The following is a 20,843-nucleotide window of genomic DNA, read 5'->3' on the forward strand; positions in this document are numbered from 1 at the left end:
TTATGGCCCCTCCACCTTAAGGTTAGTCTTTCCCCTCATACAGAAAATTTGGTTAATAACTACTGTACTAATTACATAGCAAGGTAACATCACTAAATACAGTTTATATAATGAGGATACACATTTGTTTTCTACATAATTTTGGTAACCAGATATAAATCTAAAGATTTAAAATTATAGGCTCCTAGATTTGAAAAAAGCAACTGTGCATTGGAGGGGTCAAGTGGTCTTTTCTTCATTGATGGCAATTTTCTGTTTATGATTACTTTGATACTGCATCACTACTGTATAGCCAACTAGATACTGTATATCCACATGTTTTATACTTAATTACTTTATGTACTCTACTGTATATGCATATGCCTGTGTGTGTAAATACCTAAGTGTAGTTACAGGATGAGAGCTATGCTCGTGGTGTCCCGTCTTCTCAATACAGTACTGTTTGTTGTATAACGCTTTGAAACTACGGACAGTTTTGGCCTCCACCACCTTATTACTTAACACTTTCCAACTGTCTACCACTCTGCTAAGTAAGTTTCAATGTTTTTTGGCAGCTTTGCTTCTTTAGTTTGAACCTATGTCCTCTTGTTCTTGACATTGCAGTGTTGAACAATTTTGTTATCAATTTTGTCGATTCCTGTTACAAAATTGTACATAGCGATCATATCACCTCTTTTTCTTCTATCTTCTAGCTTTGGTATATACAGTACAGTATAACACCACTAACATCTCCTCGTAGCTCTTGTTTTCCAGCTCTGGCAGCAATTTAGTTGCATGTCTTTGCACATTTTCTAGTTTAATGATGTACTTCTTGAGATATGGGCACAATACAACCACTCCATAGTTTAATTTTGGTCTTACAAAGGTCGTGAATAATTTCAGAAATATTTTGCTATCCATGTACAGTATTTAAAAAAGAGATTCTAAATTCTAATATACTGTACTGTAATTAGGAGAGCTAAAACAAACTACAGTACAATAATAAATAAATAATAAATATTCATAAATAAAATAAATTTAATAAAATAAAGGCTGACATGAAGAAAACATGGAACACTATTTTCCACATATTAGGTTCAAATAAGAAACCATTATTCCTACCAAATGACAATGGAGTTCTATCAGCCTCTGACACTGCCATTAAATTCAATAGCTTCTTCTTATCCAATGGCAGATCTCTTGCAAATGAAATCCCAGCATTCCTTACCAACATTAATGGCTACCTTGCAGGCAGTACTCCTGACTTTTTGTACCTAACTCCCACTAATGCCTCAGATGTTAATGATATAATCCTCGCATTCAAAACTAAATCGAGTAAACCTTCCAAAATACCAACCCTAATCTACAAAAATGCTTCTAGAATTTTAGCTCCTGCCATATCATTGCTCTACAACAAATCATTTGAGCTCTAAGCCTTCCAAGATACAGTATTCTTAAAATGGCTAAAATCATCCCAGTCCATAAGAGTAGTGATCTCGCCAAAATCAATAATTTTAAGCCAATATCAACTCTGCTCACCTCCAAAATATTTGAGAAAAACTTATACAAACACTATTCCTTCCTAGACAAACACAATACAGTATACTTAGTTCTTACCAATATGGCTTCAGATCCCATAAAAGCACCAACAATGCTTAAATTAATATTCTTGACCTGATACATCCAGCTCTTGACAAAAATGAGTACTATACCCCAAAGGTTATTTGTTGATCTACTTAATGTTTTTGACACTTAACCACAATAACCTTTTCAAATTCCAACACTATGGAGTCATAGGTCACTACAGTACATGTAATCTTACTTCATTGACAGGCACCAGTATGTTTCTGTGAACATTGCTACTTCACCCACTTTGACAATTAACATTGGCATTCCACAGGGTAGTACTGTACACTTGGTTCACTCCTTTTTCTTATTTACATGAATATTCTTCTAAATGGCACTCAATACTTGAAGCCAATACAGTATATTTACTGATGATACAACCTTCATTTTCTCCCATGCTAACCCACTTATTCTAAACGACACAGTGAATGCTGAACTAAATAAAATCCATTTGTGGTTGACTTTAACAAACTTACCCTAACACCAATGACATGTTTTACACATTGCTTGGTAACAAGTCCAACAATCAAATTAACCTAAGAATTAACAATACTCAACTTATGAACACAGAAGCTGGAAAATTCCTTGGTGTTCACATAGACAAAAACTGAGTTTCCACTGCCATATACAAATCATAAAAAATAGTTTATAAAACAGAGGCATTCTCTTCAGAATCAGATATTACGCACCTCATCCTGCACTAGTAACTCCGTATTATTTGTTCATTTATCCATATCTCGCCTACTATGTGCCTGGGTATCTACCCACCCTTAATTACCTCCAACCCCTAATTACCCAACATGAATCAGCAAATAGAATAATAGCAAATTCTAATCCCAGACACCACTCTGCTCTCTTGCTGAAATCTTTGAACATGAATAAAATCCACAAGGGCCGTGATGAAGGTTCTAACTTACATCCAGGATGATCCCAGACACGCCTTAATTGACTGCGCCACATAATCGACTTTGAACATGTAAATATAAAGTCACTGCTCATACTCTCAACTGTACTCTACATTTTTAAAACTCTGAACTGCAGTGCCAATCCTGACCTTAAGCATATCCTAGAAGGAAGTACTGTAATAGAACTTATGGGCACTACATGAGAAACAATTTTTTTAATATTACTAGGTGAAACTCAACAAAAGCAAAAATGCTATGCAAAACAATTATTTTATGTTTCTTTGACTGCACATTCTTGTAAATAAAATTATTATTATTATTATTATTATTATTATTAAATATTTATAATAATAATGCAATACAGTACTATAAAACCTTCCTAATCCCAAATCCATCCCAAATCCCTAATCCATCCCAAATCTGTATCCTGACCCCTTCCAAGAGCAATATAGTCAAAATGGCTAGGCAAATCCACAAGGGCCATGATGAGAGTTCGAACCTATGTCCGAGAGGATCCCAGACGTGCCTTAATCGACTGTGCCACAACATGGTAAAAGAATTGCAACTGGGAGTTCCACTGACCTCACACGGATCCTGCAGTCTCTCTGAGACACAAACCAGGGTTTTACACAATTCGCCCATGCACCAGGGCTCTGTCAATAAACTATTCTACCTTTTCGCCCTTACTTCATTACACACAGAAATCACAATAGTGTGATGCATCAAATGAACAAATCCACAAAGGCTGTGATGAGGGTTCGAACCTACGTCCGAGAACCGATTAAGGCGCTGCTGGGATTCCCTCGGACGTAGGTTCGAACCCTCATCATGGCCTATGTGGATTTGTTCATTTGATGCATCACGCTATTGTGATTTCTGTGTGCAATGAAATAAGGGCGAAGAGGTAGAATAGCTTACTGACAAGAGCCCTGGTGCATGGGGAAATTGTGTAAAACCCTGGTTTGTGTCTAGGAGAGACTGCAGGATCCATGTGAGGTCAGTGGAACTCCCGGTTGCAATTCTTTTATCATGTCATGGCACAGTCGATTAAGGCGCATCTGGGATCCTCTCGGACGTAGGTTCGAACCCCTCATCACGGCCCTTGTGGATTTGTTCATTTGATGCATCACTCTATTGTGATTTCAGTGTGTAATAATGACTTGGCACTTTCCCCTGATAATTTCCTCCTTCCTAATAATAATGATGTAATGCTATAAAATATTGATCAAAGATGGTAGTAAGTAATTATCAAAGGAAGCGCCAAGCTGGGGAGATTACGCAGCACAAAGATAAAAGGGAAAGGGGGGAAATCTAGCACAGCAAATTCTATTTCAACAAAATGCCATGCTTGAAATAGATCAATGGTGAAGGGTGTGAGGAACATCATGCAAGATAGGAGTTTAAGAAGCAGGAATACAGGGCTTGGCTCAGGATGATGTCATACCAGGAATACAAAGCATATTTGACATTTATTTCCTTTCGGTAAGAGCTGTATTTGTAAGAACAATACCAGCTGAAAATGATAAAACAGAAGCCATTTTATAATTCGGCTAGAATATAAATAATAAAGACGGAATACAATTTGGTAACTGTTGACATAAATAATTATCAAAAGAAGGTGCCAAAAGGAAACTTCGATTATTTTGTCTATATCAGAACATCCAAATAATCTTACTTTCAGTATGATATAATTAAAATGTGAAAAAACTTAAATAAAAAAAATTAAAACTTATTTGGCATCCAATAATTGAAGATATTATAAAGTGCATAAATGACCAAGACAACATGGAACGACTGTGACTCAGTGACTGAGACAGCCCACCTCAGTGACTGAGACAGCCCACCTCAGTGACTGAGACAGCCCACCTCAGTGACTGTGACAGCCCACCTCAGTGACTGTGACAGCCCACCTCAGTGACTGTGACAGCCCACCTCAGTGACTGTGACAGCCCACCTCAGTGACTGTGACAGCCCACCTCAGTGACTGTGACAGCCCACCTCAGTGACTGTGACAGCCCACCTCAGTGACTGTGACAGCCCACCTCAGTGACTGTGACAGCCCACCTCAGTGACTGTGACAGCCCACCTCAGTGACTGTGACAGCCCACCTCAGTGACTGTGACAGCCCACCTCAGTGACTGAGACAGTCCACCTCAATACATTAATCAAGAACAAGATACAGTATGCTAGTTATAATGTCACTCCCCACTGGCCACAGCATGCAAGGTATTATTTACACACACACACACACACACACACATGTATAAACTATATTGTATATGTATAAACAAACTATAAACATACTGTATACATATTATATATATATATATATATATATATATATATATATATATATATATATATATATATATATTATATATATATATATATAGTACAGTATATGTATAAATATACATATTGTTCAGAATAAAATTCGTAAAATTATCTCCAATCTTTTAAATTATTTGCAAAATACTTGGAAGATTCATACTGAAGAAGGTGAAGGCTGAAAAAGTGATAACATTCTAATAAACTGGAGTCAAGAAGAATCAATTAAAAATTGTAAGCCTATACCTTTTTGTGTAATTTTTTTATCACAAGGATATCATTATTTTACTTTATAATAATGGGATATCTATCCGTGAAGTACAGTAATATAAAAAAGCATTTAGTATATTTTGGCATTAAATATATATTATATACAGTATATATATATATATATATATATATATATATATATATATATATATATATATATATATATATATATATATATATATATATATATATATATATATATTATATATAAATTAATGATAACCTAGTTAGGCATATTTATTCATCAAAGCTAAGTGAATTCTTGAACTGAGTAATGTTGAACATATCTTTCTTAAACAAAAATTATGTAAATAAAAACTATTATACAAATATCTATACATAATACTTTATGCTAAATTTACAAAAATATCTAGAAGGTCTGGAAATTAGACTACTGTATTATCATAAGAGTTTTAAAATCATATACTCAATGTTTAACTAAAGACTCACAGTGAGAAGCCAATCAATGGGAAGGGTGATGGCACTCTTGAGGTTCAACAGGTATATGAAACACCAGATGGCGGTGGACACAAAGGCTGTGACCACCACGAACAGGAACCAGTGTGTGCCCTTGGTCCATGCCGGTGCAGCACAGGCCATGCACAGGATGCCAATAAGCTGTAAAGGAGAGAAAAACAAAACAGTAAGACATTGCTTATTCGTTTCTGTTGAGCTTATGATCGTGTTTGCTTATTTTTTTTCAAGTACTGTACAATACAGTACTGTGTTATTTCTACAGTAGATCTTACCAACATTATATAACCCCAATCTTTGCTATATAATTCCTACATAAACCATATCTACATTATAATAATAATAGTAATAGTTGAGTAATAGTGGCTTTAGGCATTGTATGTACTAGCTCTATCTATAAATCCATCAACTTTTTGTATCTCACCTTGTACGTATGTACTTTACCTGAATAAATATTTGTATTTATTTTGTATTTGTATATATTGCACTACATAAGCTCTATCTGCATAGTATTACACTACACAAGCCCAATCCCTATTGTATTACAATACACAAGCCCTATCATGATTGTATTACACTACAGAAACAATATCACCATTGTATTACACTATACAGGCCCTATCTCAATTATATTCATATTCAAATCTGTATTCAAAAGAACGTGTGCATAAAGAACATGGGAGTAAAGTACAATTGTGGGGACAGGAGTTACACATACAGTACTAATGAAGCCTCTATTACACAAAGCATTTCAGGCAAAACTTATTTTAAGTTTTGCCTGAAATAATATAAAACACAAAAATAACTTGTATGAGGGAAAATGTGAGTGAAATTAGGTACAGTACATGATATTAGGTAAATATGTCTTGGTCTCTTTTTAAACTGGTTTGGAGGCGTACGGCTTTTAATTACATTTGTGAGGTCATTCCACAATTTGGGACCCTTGATTTTCATAGCATTTCTTTGGGTGTGTAGCACTTTAGGAATATCAGAGCGATATTACACTACACAAGCCTTATCTTCATTGTATTACACTACACAAGCCTTATCTTCATTGTATTACACTACACAAGCCTTATCTTCATTGTATTACACTACACAAGCCTTATCTTCATTGTATTACACTACACAAGCCTTATCTTCATTGTATTACACTACACAAGCCTATCTTCATTGTACAGTATACGTATTATGTTACACAAGCCCTATCTCCATTGTATTACAGTATACTATACAATCCCTATGAATATTTTATTACACTACACAAGTTTCACCTCCATTGTGTTAGTCAGTGCTGTACCTAACTGTTTTTTGGACCCTAGGCCAAAGCAGCTAAATTGGACCCCACCCTCTGGTCAGTGTGGCTCCTCAAAGGTACATGAAGAAAACAACTCATATCATATGTGATGATTATTTATCAAAGTTAATCATCAAATGCAGTATTATGAAGAATTGATTATCAATTCCAATAACTTTATCAATAACCAATCAATTAATAACTTTATTGAGAAAATTTATTGGCAGTGGGATGAGGATTTGAACCTATGCTCTGGGTACCCCCAAGCATATGCCTTAGACAACTAGGCCATGACATGGCCAAAAGGAGTGCAACCTGGGATTCTACTGAATCCAAGAGGGTTCCTGAGGCTTCCACTGAAGCTGGGGCAGGGTTTCACTCAATCTCCCCATGCACTCTAAATCTGGCATCCAGGAATTCTACCTATGCACTTCCTTTTGACCATGTCGTGGCTAAGTTGTCTAAGGTGTGTGCTTGGGAGTACCCAGAGCATTGGTTCGAATCCTCATCACGGCTCCTACGGTTTTTCTCATTGATACATCACATTAATGGTATTTTCTTTGTGTAATAACTTTATTCATAAATGTCTGTTTTGTATATTTTTGTTGGGTTAGTTTAAACAAATTTGCAGTGGATAAATAAAAGTAATAATAACATAACATGAAATATCTGACAATGAGAATACAATTTGAAAGACTGGCATAAACTAATCATTCAATTAATTTATACAACAAAATTTCACACCCTCAGCAGTCACCAGATTCTAGGGTTATATCCCACTTCTAAAAGCACTCACAACGCACAGTTCAAGCACCATCGATCTGACTTCAATAGGACTCAAAATACCTGTCAGTAAGCCATCTCTGTGACAGTAGTTCCTATAAAAGTCCAAATATCCAGCTAGAGGTTTCCCTGCTTCCTCTGCTGACTAGTTGTTTTATGCTGCCCTGTATACCTGTTCTACCATGATGTACATCACTCATTCTTTAAGTTGTATGTCCTAAAAATTATGTTTATATTTCTGGAAAAGTTGGAGTGGCCAGTGACAAGTTAGTGCCTGAAAAAAAAAAATTGAGTTTGCTGGATGAGTGATTCCCTTCTGACAAAAAGGATATCACTCGTTTGTGAATTATTTCTTCAAGTGTGGGTGTGGACATGAGAGGCCTGATATGAGACTGCAATAAGTGCGAGGATGGTCTCCCAAGATTCGTCTTCAACATTTCCTTCACTCACAATTAAGCTTACCAAGATCAGCATTTAGAAGGTCCTAAAGTTCGCATCCATACAGGCTTAAACATGCTAACAGAATGCATTTAATTTGGAAATATAACAATTCTTAAATATATTACAAATTACTAATCAGCTCGAGAATTTTATGACAGTCTGATCACTGACATATGCCAGAATACAGTTCACAGAGCAGCGAACACATTCAATAACCAACCAAACAAACAACATGGATAATTTCTCAAGTGGATCAAGTTTCACTCAAGTCATTCTTGCAGAACGGCGAGAATCATCCCATTCATCCCTCTTAAAGCGAGACAAGTGACGAGCAAGGTCAGACGCAGAAACCCCTCTGCTGCCGTCCACGACCTCCAGTCAAGACCATATATATCCTCCGTGACATTATGGTTCAAGACTGGCAAGCAGCACATAGTAATAAAGTTGTAAACTTCAATGTCGATGAGAATTATCTTCCCCCAAACTGGGCAACATGTTACCCTGGTCCTGGCCACCATCCAACCAGGAAGACCAAATACCAGAGTGGTTCTCGTGCCGCCCTCCTTCTCCTTGCCCCTCATCCGTTTATTGTTCCTTTTCCTCGGCTCTTATTCCCTTGCTGCTAAACATCAGTCCAGATCTGTCAAACTGGTTGCCAGCTGTAACTACATTTTATCCAAGACTATGCATGTCACTGGTATGAACCTAGGTCCCTGTCACTGAGTTTCCGAGTCGGAAACTCAGTGACTCAAAAGCTGTTAGTGTCGGAAATTCCGACACTAACAGCTCGACAAGCTTGTTGCTACGACACATGCCATCGGTCTTCACAAACTTCAGTAAACGGGGAACAACTTGGAACGCGTAATAGCTTGCCTTTCTCGTGATCTACGCTTGTGCCATGTCACTCCTACATTGTTCCTGGTTAAGCTGTTTTTTCATTCAGTCTTCAGGGCAACTATTCGTTCACTTCACTCTTGGAATGGGTAGTAAGCGTGAGCCCTGAGCTGCTCCAGCCCTACGCCAGGGTACGCCAGGATGCCCCGGGGTTCCAGCCCTACGCTAGGGTGCCCAGGGCTCCAGCCCTACGCCAGGGTGCCCAGTTCCCGCATTTATAGGTCGCCCCTATCTCCACTGCCGTAACTGGCGTGGGAATGATGCGAAGAACCCCTTCTCTTCCCCTCTCCCGTGACTGCATTACTCAATAACAGTCGCAACATGTAGGGGTGAGAATAATGGTCACATCGCTTCTACTACGGTCTCAGGCATGTGAGAGTGAAGGTCATAACGCCCCCCATTAGCCTATGGTCACAGGCGTGTGGGACTGAGAGTGAAGGTCACAACTCTCCACAAGGCTATAGTCACTCAGCCCGTACTCGCGACCTTTCTCAACATCAAGAAACTCAACATCAAGTGCCTTATCCTCACCAACCAGAGGACCCACGAAGTGAAAACGGGACAGTATGTCAATTTCGCGAGCCGCTATCATTCCTAGTACAACAATTTTTGGCGGTAGGTAAAGTATACGTCAAAATGTGACGTTTTATTAGGAGGACGGGTTGGTAACATAACCAGTGAGTTATGTGAGGGAGGCTGGAGTAAGCGAAGAGTAGTGAGTTAGGATATAGCCAGAGAGGTTGGTAGTAGTATACTGTGACCAGTGAGGCTCTGCAGCCGCATTAGTGAGGTTAAGCCAGATTCTGGACTTGGTGTGAGAACAGGTTTAGCTTTCGAGTTGTTGTTGTTGTTTTAGATTCAACTACTCTGAACAAAAGTAGCACGGGCTATGGTGAACCCATAGTGGACTTACCTGGCACAGGAGCGGGGTTGTAACTGTTTTCAAGTTAGTGGAAGTAAGCCCAGTCAGATACTTGGCAGACTGAAATATATTAGAGTGAAGTGTTGAATACAAATATCAAGTCGTCCACTTGTCCTTAATGATTAAAGATTTAACGGGTTTAACGGGGTAAGTAAATGAGTGGCGACTTACCTGAGTGATGGCTTTACTCTCATATACACTCAGCAGAGGGCTTACTGTACTTTTCTTATTTTTATAGTGTTCATTTATTATGTACCCCCATATCCATCCCGTGGGCGGTAGAGGACTCCCAATCCATCTTCTAGCCCAAGTAGCAAGTCAAATACTGACAGATTTTACTAAAGTGCAATTTTTACTTACTCATCAGACAACCAACAGGACTAGTATTCTATACAGTATAAATATTGTTTTCTGAAATGTAAATTAATATTATTATGTATTGTGGGTTTACGTATAGTTAGGGCTAGGTAAGATTATGTAAGGAGTTTTCGTTACGTTCGTTTCGGAACTGTTTACACTACAGGCTGAAGGTGGACGAACCACATTTCGAGTCATAGCCTCGAACATGGCGAGGTAGACTGTAAGTCCAAATACTGACTTGTGTAGAGGTTGTGTCGTCCGTGTTTTATTTATATGTTGTGAACCTCACAGCTCTTTGCTTGGATGATGGCTATGGACCCCATATTCATCCCGTGGGCGGTAGTGGACCCCGTACCCATCTCGTGGGCGGTAGTGGACCCCCGTACCCATCCCATGGGCGGTAGTCGACCCCATATTCATCCTGTGGGCGGTAGTGGACCCCGTACCCATCCCGTGGGCGGTAGTTGACCCCCGTACCCATCCCATGGGCGGTAGTCGACCCCATATTCATCCAGTGGGCGGTAGTGGACCCCGTACCCATCCCATGGGCGGTAGTCGACCCCATATTCATCCAGTGGGCGGTAGTGGACCCCGTACCCATCTCGTGGGCGGTAGTGGACCCCCGTACCCATCCCATGGGCGGTAGTCGACCCCATATTCATCCTGTGGGCGGTAGTGGACCTCATACCCATCCCGTGGGACGAAATGAAAAGGTTACACACACATAATGGGCTCAGAAACTGAACTCCAAGGTTCATTTAGCTAAGAAAGTTAGTTACATCTAGTTAGAAAGCTAGAAATCTTATGAAGCTAGTTACACAATTTAATATAAAGTCAATAGTCTTTTATATCACAAGTTGTACGAGAAGTGGCCAACAACAGTCTCTATACAGAGCAATTTACATCTGTGGCGAGCTAGTTACAGTTACTAATTATGCTCCCTGCACACCCATTCCATGGGCGGCACCTTTTATATACCAAAAAGAGTAGAGAGTAGACAGCAAGCAGAGTAGGCATGCATTAGTCATCAAGTAGAAAGTAGACCAAACTGACGATGGCATAAAGCCTTAAAGTGGTATCAAGACTTCAACACTACACATAAGGGAATAACTGGCCGACCTCTCGCGGAGTTCAAGAGAGAATTTCATCAAATTTCCCAAGCATTCCTGTTCAACCAGGCTGTGATTCACACCTCGGACGCGGCTGCTCGCAGCCTATCAGCCAGGTTGACCAGACCACCAACCAGGCCTGGTCAGAGACCGGGCCGCGGGGACGTTGAGCCCCAGAATCAATAACAGGTAGTTAGGGTCAACGCCATAAATGTAATATCAACGTCATGAACATAGGAGCAATGTTTCCTCAACGTCATCATTGTAGGACTAACGTCATTAACGAAGAATCAATGTCACCCACATATGATCAACGTTTCATCAACGTTATCAGGATAGGATCGCCGTAATCAATACAGAATCAACGTCATTAATTAACACTGATTTAATGTTATGCCAAGTGGTGGGCACCGCTCTGCCCTAAGGGGGAGGGGGGGTAATGTGACAGCGTCAGCAACCCGTCTCGGCCAATACCAGGCCGAGAAACCATACCCCAAGAGCATGGTTCGTCATTTGTTTTCAAGCTGTGTTCGTGAACAGAGCTTGAAAACAACACGAGAAACCGGTTGGTGGACACAGCGAGCCTCGGGAGTGTACAGTGGCAGGCAACCCTCCCCTACACCAGCCGGGAGGTGGGAGGAGGGGGCGGTAATGCCGGGTCGCATTGCATGCCGGCCTGAGTCAGCAGGTGGATGTGTTACAAGGGCCAGGCCGGGCTGGAAATGAGGGGAGGGGTGATGCACCTTCTCTTGCAAAGACACGACTAATTGCTACGAGGCCAGTTAGGGAGAGGCGCCTGAGCTGCAGGGAAAATAACACGGCATCACGTTGCTCAGTGGGGAGAGCCAATCACGCCTCGAACAAGCAAGCAAGCGACGGAAGACACCATATACCGACGAAAGGGAAGTTAAAAATGGCATGCAACAAGGAAGAGAAGTGGTATGTAAAATGAGGCATCGAGCATCGTGTTTGCTGCAGGTGGCTCAAAAAATACATGCCTCAATACCACGATGCCCCCCATAAAAAAGACGGCGCCCCCCCCCCCACACCCAACCCCAAGGCACCAAAATAACATGCCGGCTAATAACACGATGCCCCAAAATACCCACGAAAAAAGAAAGCACGGTGCCAATCAAGGTTATTAGCAGCTTTCTGTAATTAACACCGTGTACGCACGAATACTTTACTGTACCAAGTTTCAAATGTACATTGATTATAAATAATAATCATCACCACCATCAGCATAGCAGGGTAACGGGCCGGTCTGGAGGGTGTTACAGGCGGACAAACCTCCTCCCTATGGGGGGCAGGTGTAATGTAACACTCATATTGTTACACACCAGGCGGGGAGGCCGCCAGTCTCCAGTCTCATTACGGCCACCACTTTACATCATATAGTTTTAATGTTAGTTCAGGTTAGTTCATTTATTGTGCACCCTATACCCATCCTGTGGGCGGTAATGGAGGTTACAAAGGTACATAATGGGTTCAAGGGCTGAACCCCCCAAAATTCATTTAATTATACAAGTTACAGGCTTGATGAGCTAGTTACACGATTTAATGTATATTAGTATTACAACAATGGGTTCCAGAACGACCACAAGTATTCATATGCAAGCTAAGAAGCTTGTATATGCGGTGAGCTAGTTTCATATTTGATTTGATTGCCCTGCACACCGCGCTCCCCCCCCCCCCCCCCATCGAGTGGGCAGCGGTGGAGAGGTTACAATCACCCACATTTATTATCTACAGTTGGCAAACTGGGGATATTTGGCTAAAATGTCTCGTAGTCGATCACTTTGAATTAAATATTTACACATTTCTTGAACATTTGGTATAGAGTTGACTCTGAATTCCCGTTTCTTTTCCCACTCCATCACATAGTGACGGTAGGTGTGCTAATAATTTTGCTGACACAGGTCTAAATCTAAATCATTTAGTCAGATCTAAATCACTGCAAATACCAAGAAATCTTATCGTCGAGTAGTAGTAACATTCAGGAGTCTGCTGATTTGATTACATGATCCATAGCTGTGTGTGGCTCTTGTTGCGTGACAGTTGAAGTTGTTGGTGTATTATTGTTCTCAGGTTGCTTTAAGGCAGTCCAAATTTATACTCTATTTTTGAAGACAGATTCATTGACTAACTCGTCAGCTCTATCAGAAAAAATAAACACAGCAGCCGGTAGCTTAAAGTTTGCTCTCAGCTTATAGCGCTGGAAGCTTGCAGTGATGGCAGCTTAGAGTGCTGGCAACTTGAATTTGATAGCAGTTTACAGAGTGCTTGCTACCTTAGCTTAGGTTTCGTTGGGTTGGATTGGGTGTTAGGTTGGGTAAGGTTTGGAACGTCATAAAAATCCGTTGGCGAACTGTCTTGGGTACAAAGTGTCTTATAACTCCCCCACCATCACCCCCACCGGTGGAGTATGAGTGCTCATAGATCATCAACATTAGCAAGCTCTCAGTGGCACCCTCCATTCAGTCACAGGGTACACGCTAGGAAGTGTGAATCATCGAGCCTGGCAATGCATCAAAGTCTGTACAGAACACCATACCTCCGCCGCCTCTTTTTATTATTAACAATCTTGGGTACAAAGCAGTGTTGTTACTCCTATTCAATGTGAGGAATTATAGCGAATAGATCAAGAGCTACCATTAAGAGCATATAATATCTAGTTTCCCCATCACACAGTATGGTTAGCCTTACTTTTATTCAGATCCTCTGCGCTCTGGTGTTGACTATTAGCAGTAAATGTTCATGAGAGAAGTAAACTATGGCAATAAGCTTTTATAAAGGGCAGTTCCTTTGTTTCATTTGACTACCTCACTTTCAGGTGACAAGAATCAAAGTTCAAGGACTACTGGAAGAATGCGCCACCCACTGGTAGACGTCAGACGCCCCGGGCAGGAATATAAAGCCAGCAACCAAGCAGTAATAAAGAACGTGCACAAGGCAACACCAGTTGTTGATCTTGGAGCGAGGACCAACGGAGCAGCGGAGGTGCCCAGACGACCCGGTTTCGGGAAAAGAGGAAGTGCGATAGGATCCTCTTCCGCCTCGGCACACCACGGGTGCGGCTCATGAATTGAGAAGCACGGGGAAAAATCTCAAATCTGATGTTAGATTGTATTATTATTAACATCTTCATTGACAAAATTAATTACAATTTTGCCTAATCTGAGTAGTTCAATTAGGTCACATTAGAGTGAAGATAATGCTGGTATTCACTGTCACACAGGACGGGAGATCATACACAAGACAATAGGTCGAAATTGTAGGCTGAAGCACATATTATATATATACAACACATACATATATACATATTATATATATATATAATATATATATATTATATATATATTTATATATATAAATATATATATATATAATATATATATATTATATATATATTTATATATATATATATATATATATATATATATATATATGTTTCAATTTACGAATTTGTAAATCTGAGGTTTCATTAAGTGTTTTGGATCTGATAGCAACTGTTTGCATGTGCAGTACGTCGGTGAAACATTTCGAGGGATTCGAACCTAGGAAGAGATCGGAGTACTACAGTATTTGAGAAGAGTTTGAACATAATTAATTAGTTGAATCGTGTGTAAATTGTTTATTTTATTCATAAACAGGGTATTTGGCGGCTGGATTAACAAGCATCTGACCATAGGTTATGCAGTCCCATCATAAAAGAATCAAATGTTCGTTTATTCAGCGACACAGTATATGGGTAAAAAATAGCCAGTTGGGCAGCCAGAGAGCCAGCCAGCCACAACTACCCACAACCGACTTTTTTTTATTATTAATACATGAGGTACATCTGCATTTGTGCAGCTACCCTAGACTATATGAAGTGGAGTACAGTGTGTCAAAAAAGCTAACTACGTGATGCTAAAAAAAAATCCCATCACACAGGATGGTTAGTCATACAGAGGCATGTGATAGGCAGTTTGCACTGGCAGACTCCGGATGCATTATGAGGATATCAACACAAAAGTGAATAAGGTAGCAGTGATACTAAAAGTCCCTATCTCGCAGGATGGTTAGTCATACAGGGCCATATGTTTAGTAGCCTGCACTGGCAAATTTTGGGTGCAATATGAGGATATCCTCAAGAATACGAGTGAATAAAGTAATTGCAAAGCTCCAGGTACCTCATGCCAACTGGTCTGAAAGGTCTAATAACTGGGCATTCGGTGATGTAGTGTGGAAGATCATGCCGCATTTCCTGCTCACAGTTTGCACCTGGAGTGCTCAGGATTGGGAGATCCTTCATCTGTAGCCACCTGCCACAGGTAACCCAACCTGATCCTTGCAACCCCTGTGTCGCACAGTCTAGTGCACGGTTTGTGCTGCCCATAGATATAGGTTTCAGATCTGAACAAATCATACCTTTTTATACTAGTACTTTTAGGTCGTTGGCAGTCAGTAATTTCTTTCCTATCACACCTGAATGTTTGGACCAATACAGTTTTAACAGTAGAGATGGGGATACCTAGATCTAATTCAACTTCATCTTTGTTGCACTCTTATTTGGCTGCAATGTCTGTCTCATTATGATGGGTTATATTTATGTGTGAAGGTATCCATACAAAGGAGATTCGAGACCCTTTACTCTGTGCAGCAATTAGATAATTTATAATTGGTAGTATGAGGTTCTTGCTGTCGATCTTCCAGGAGAAGTTTTAGATTGCTTGATGAGCAGACTTTGAATCACAAAATATTATTCCTCTTCCAATGTTTTTTAATGTACTGGTAGCTAGTTGTAATGCTGCTAGTTCTGCTTGTGTGGAGGTCAGCCAGTTGTTTAACCTGACACTGACAGTCTTTGTGCAAATATTATTTCTATAAAACCTACATGCTGCTACAGTCCGTCCAGTAGAAGACTGGACTGAGCCGTCGGTGTAGACACAGTGCTCGTGAGATCTTAAATTCTCGATGGAGGAGGCAATTGCTTCAAGCGTGACAGCTTTGAGAAGAGCAAGATTCTCTTTATCTTTCTTGGTGACAGGTGTGTATGACACTTGAATGGTGGGGTACAGATAAAGAGGAATATCGGAGACAGGCAGATTGCACTTAAAAGGAATGTTGAGTTTAATGAGATTGTAGCCATTTTTTCTCAGCCATTTATCATAAAAGGAGTGAGTTGGTATGTCGGTACCAGTCAATAGGGTGTTAACAGCACTAAATAGTTTGCCTCTGAGCAATGCAGGAGATGCACGTCTCTCATGACGTGCTTCTTGTCCCGCTCGTGTGCCAGGTAAGTTACGGGCTCACCATAGCCCGTGCTACTTGGAACTTCTTCCGAATAGCTGAATCTATAACAACAACAACAACCAGTGGAGCTTGCAGTCTAGTTTGGTATTTGCAACAATGCACATGTCATCGGCATAACAGATGACGGCTTCGTCAGGTAGTGTGGGAATATCAATTGTTCAACCCGCGGATATTCTGCGGGTTCCGTCTGCACTACCAAACGCTGGTACAATTACAAAGTAAAATTAAATTGCCAATTCTTAGTGCTATTTTTTTCACTATTCCAAAGGAAGATCGCAACTAGGACTCAACTGGCGGTCTTGAGGGGTGGGACCACACAGACCAGCAGCCCACAGGGTGGGCCGAGGTGACAGACCAGCAGCCCACAGGGTGGGCCGAGGTGACAGGCCAGCAGCAGCAGGGTGGGCCGAGGTGACAGGCCAACAGCAGCAGGGTGGGCCGAGGTGACAGGCCAGCAGCAGCAGGGTGGGCCGAGGTGACAGGCCAGCAGCAGCAGGGTGGGCCGAGGTGACAGGCCAACAGCAGCAGGGTGGGCCGAGGTGACAGGCCGGCAGCAGCAGGGTGGGCCGAGGTGACAGGCCGGCAGCAGGTGACACCACACTACCACCATGCTCCAGCACCACAAGCGCATCTATGGCGATGTCAACAACCACTATCGACGTCTCACACCTTACCTTACTATATGTCGGGACTATAATTCAACTATATTACATTCTGAGCGTATATAGGAGAAGCGAGCTACAGCTCTGGATGCATATATTTTGGTTCAAAATGCCTTACTTGGCGCGCGCTCCGTTCAACGGTTTTCCTCACACTGCGAGGCTTCCATTAAATCATTCAATGATTCCTTCCTACTATACAATAACAAGCACAATATCCAGACATGTTTTGAAACAAAATATAATTATAATATTTCTGACCCATAAGTAGGCTATATATACTATCAGTGGCAGCTGCTTCAACATACGCTGCACTAATGTTTGTGCCAGACATACTTTTAATGGTCCATTAGTGATCACACTAAGATACTCTTCAAATTATGTCTCCTGCATTTTAAATCATCGTTTTCTATCAATAACTAGGGGGTGACTCAAGGAATAAGGGAAGGTTTGGGAAGTGGGGGTAGGGTCCCTATACGTGACGACAGCCACGCCTGAATATAATATAGAGCAATCACAGGTCCTGTCTAAAAGTGGGACACAAATTATAAAGAATGCTTTACATCCATGCCGTTTACTCCTTAGTTAATTATTCAGCACCTGCCTTACTGCTTCTCCTGACCAGTTGGCAAGTTTGAAGGTATTCAAAACGATGCAATGCGAATCATAATGGAACAAAACTTCTAAGACTACAAAACCAAACTAACATGGGTTGAAATAAGGGTAAAAGTGCTTGCAGCATGCTGACCAAGATATTGACTAGACCTAGAATCGGTTCACTAAAGATATAATCACTGGAGCACTAACTCGGGACAGAACAACAACAGGTGGACCCACTGTGCAATAAAAACCATCAATACATTAGAGATCACAAATACAATCACAGACAGAGAGTGCAGGTCGACGAAATACCTGCAGACATCGTTATACAAGGCCCTTGGTAATCCTGTCAACATACTTTAAGATTATGGCCCTTAAGAAAAAAGAATCAGATTAAACCCCCATCTGCTAGGCATCTTTGCACAGATGAATATAGAAGCAAACTTAGTATTTGGCAGCTTCACATACTTCAAAGACGAATCAAAAGGACAGCAAAGATAAGAATCTGAAGCAACAGTTAAGGCAGGAAATTCTGTAGTCAGTTGGAGACTCTCAAACGTGTGTTTAACTTTACAAACAGAGATGCTAGGCATTCAAAAGTCTTTGGAACTTACTCTTGCTGATCACCGACAACATGTTATCATACATTACAGATTCCAGAATTGCCACTGAAACCATGCAACAAGAACACGCACGTGACAACATGTATCTGACCACAAATGTCAGATCATTAATGCAAACACTCAAACGTCAAAACCATCTTGAGGTTATCTTGAGATGATTTCGGGGCTTTTTAGTGTCCCCGCGGCCCGGTCCTCGACCAGGCCTCCACCCCCAGGAAGCAGCCCGTGACAGCTGACTAATACCTATTTTACTGCTAGGTAACAGGGGCATAGGGTGAAAGAAACTCTGTCCAATGTTTCTCGCCGGCGCCTGGGATCGAACCCAAGACCACAGGATCACAAGTCCAGCGTGCTGTCCACTCAGACGACTGGCTCCCCCACTCGGCCGACCGGCTCCCCCATCATAAGTACCACCGGGTACTTATCAACTGGGTATCAAGTCATGTGGGAATAATAGGAAATGACACTGAAGATGAAGCTGCAAAACTTCCAACTAAGAAAATAAATGAAAACATTTACATACCACAGAGTCTATCATAGAAAAAGCAAATAATTGGAGACAGATCAATGCAACACATGTATATTGACCACAACCAGCAGCTGCAACATCAGGATCTGTGGGGTGGTACAAGAATTGTATCAACTACAAACAACTTATTTTGATGCAAGGAATGAATAGAAAAACAGAAGTACAGTTGCATGGCATCAGGGGGGAGGGGTCTACTCCTGTACTGGTCTAACAAAGGTTGTGTTATGCGCCTTGAATCTTGAAATAGTTTTATGAAACAGTTTTATGACCAATGGCCTCCACAACCCAAATCAACATGGATTTTGAGAGGGAGGATTATGCCTTTCGCAGCTACTCGATCACAATGACAAAATCACAGATGAATTAGAAGAAGGAATGCGGGTATAATATACACGGACTTTGTAAAGGCATTTGATAAATGTGACCTTGGAGTGATAGCCCAAAAAAACGAGGTCAGTAGGAATAACAGGTAAAGTAGGTCTATGTATATTTAAGTTTGTCAAACCGAATGCAAAGAGCAACAGTCAACCAAATAAAATAGAGTCCAAGCACAGAAAAGCTGTGTCCCTCAGTCCTTGCACCACTGCATTTCCTTATTCTCATAACGGATATAGACAAAAATACGTCGCAGCTTCATGTTATCTTTTGCAGATGACACAAAAATCAGCATAAAAATTACTTTTTGTAGAAGTCATCGAAACACTACAAGCAGAGATTAATAAAGTTTTCGATTGGGTAACATAAAATTATGATGTTTAGCAGGGATAATTTCCATGTACTTATTTAAAGTAAACATTCAGACTTGAAACAAAATACAAGGTACAAAACATAACTAAGTTTCTCTATAGTAGGAAAGCAAAATGTAAAGGATATGGGAATAATAATGTCTGACGACCTAACGTTGAGGGAGCATAACCAAGCAAAATATTACATCAGCTAGAAAAATGACAGGATGGATTACGAGAACTTCAAATCCAGGGATCTCATCACAATACTCATATAATTCAAATCATGTGTTGTGTCCTGCCTTGAGTAGTACTCGACACTTCCCCGTTCAGAGCAGAAGAGATTGCTGAAATAAAGCGAATACAGAGAACATATACGGCACGCACAGACACGGAAAAGCATTTAAACTATTGGGATAGCCTCAAAGCTCTCAAAATGTACTCTAAGAGATGAGACCAGAAAGGTAAGAAATTAAATTTATATAGTGTATGGAAAATAGTGGAGGGTCAGGTCCCAAATTTGCACAGTAAAATAGCAACATACTAGAGTGAACGATATGGAAGGAAATGCAGTACAGAGCCAGTGAAAACGGGTTCTCTAAGCCACGGGCTGTTGGACCAATCTCTCCCGTCAAGCCTAGCCCCGGGGCGGGCTTGTATTATAAACACCGTAATACATGTTTATAGCGGCAGAGCAAACACCTGCCTTAGAAATTAATGACAGCACACAAGGCCACATGTGTGCTCCGTGTTTACTTACTCTAATTTACGCAATAAATACACTCAAGCACAACACTGAAGACTCACCTTAGTCTGTATTATGAATGAATTAGGCAGAGGGTGCTTACAGTCGTTACGGTACAGTCAACAGAGATTACAGCAAGTACAGGAACGTGTGACGTGGCAGTGTTCCCTGGTACACTGTATCCTTGTACAGCCACCATCACTCGGGGGCTCCAGACTGTCCTCACACGTGATCCACTATAATTTGTACGCTATTAACCCCCACCGTAAAAATGAT

General features: G+C 40.8%; 1 protein-coding gene across 2 annotated transcripts in view; it reads right to left on the bottom strand.

Moving 5' to 3' along the window:
* LOC123746851 (CKLF-like MARVEL transmembrane domain-containing protein 4) overlaps positions 1 to 20,843 on the bottom strand; it is a 158,139-nt gene that overhangs the window by 31,875 nt on the left and 105,421 nt on the right. For both annotated transcript variants that reach the window (XM_045728657.2, XM_045728669.2), the window contains exon 2: positions 5,559 to 5,726. In XM_045728657.2, the coding sequence (XP_045584613.1) occupies positions 5,559 to 5,726 (168 nt within the window). The remainder of the gene's footprint in view (positions 1 to 5,558; positions 5,727 to 20,843) is intronic.

This window comes from Procambarus clarkii, chromosome 10 (assembly GCF_040958095.1).
Source record: "Procambarus clarkii isolate CNS0578487 chromosome 10, FALCON_Pclarkii_2.0, whole genome shotgun sequence".
NCBI classification, from domain to species: Eukaryota; Metazoa; Arthropoda; class Malacostraca; order Decapoda; family Cambaridae; genus Procambarus; species Procambarus clarkii.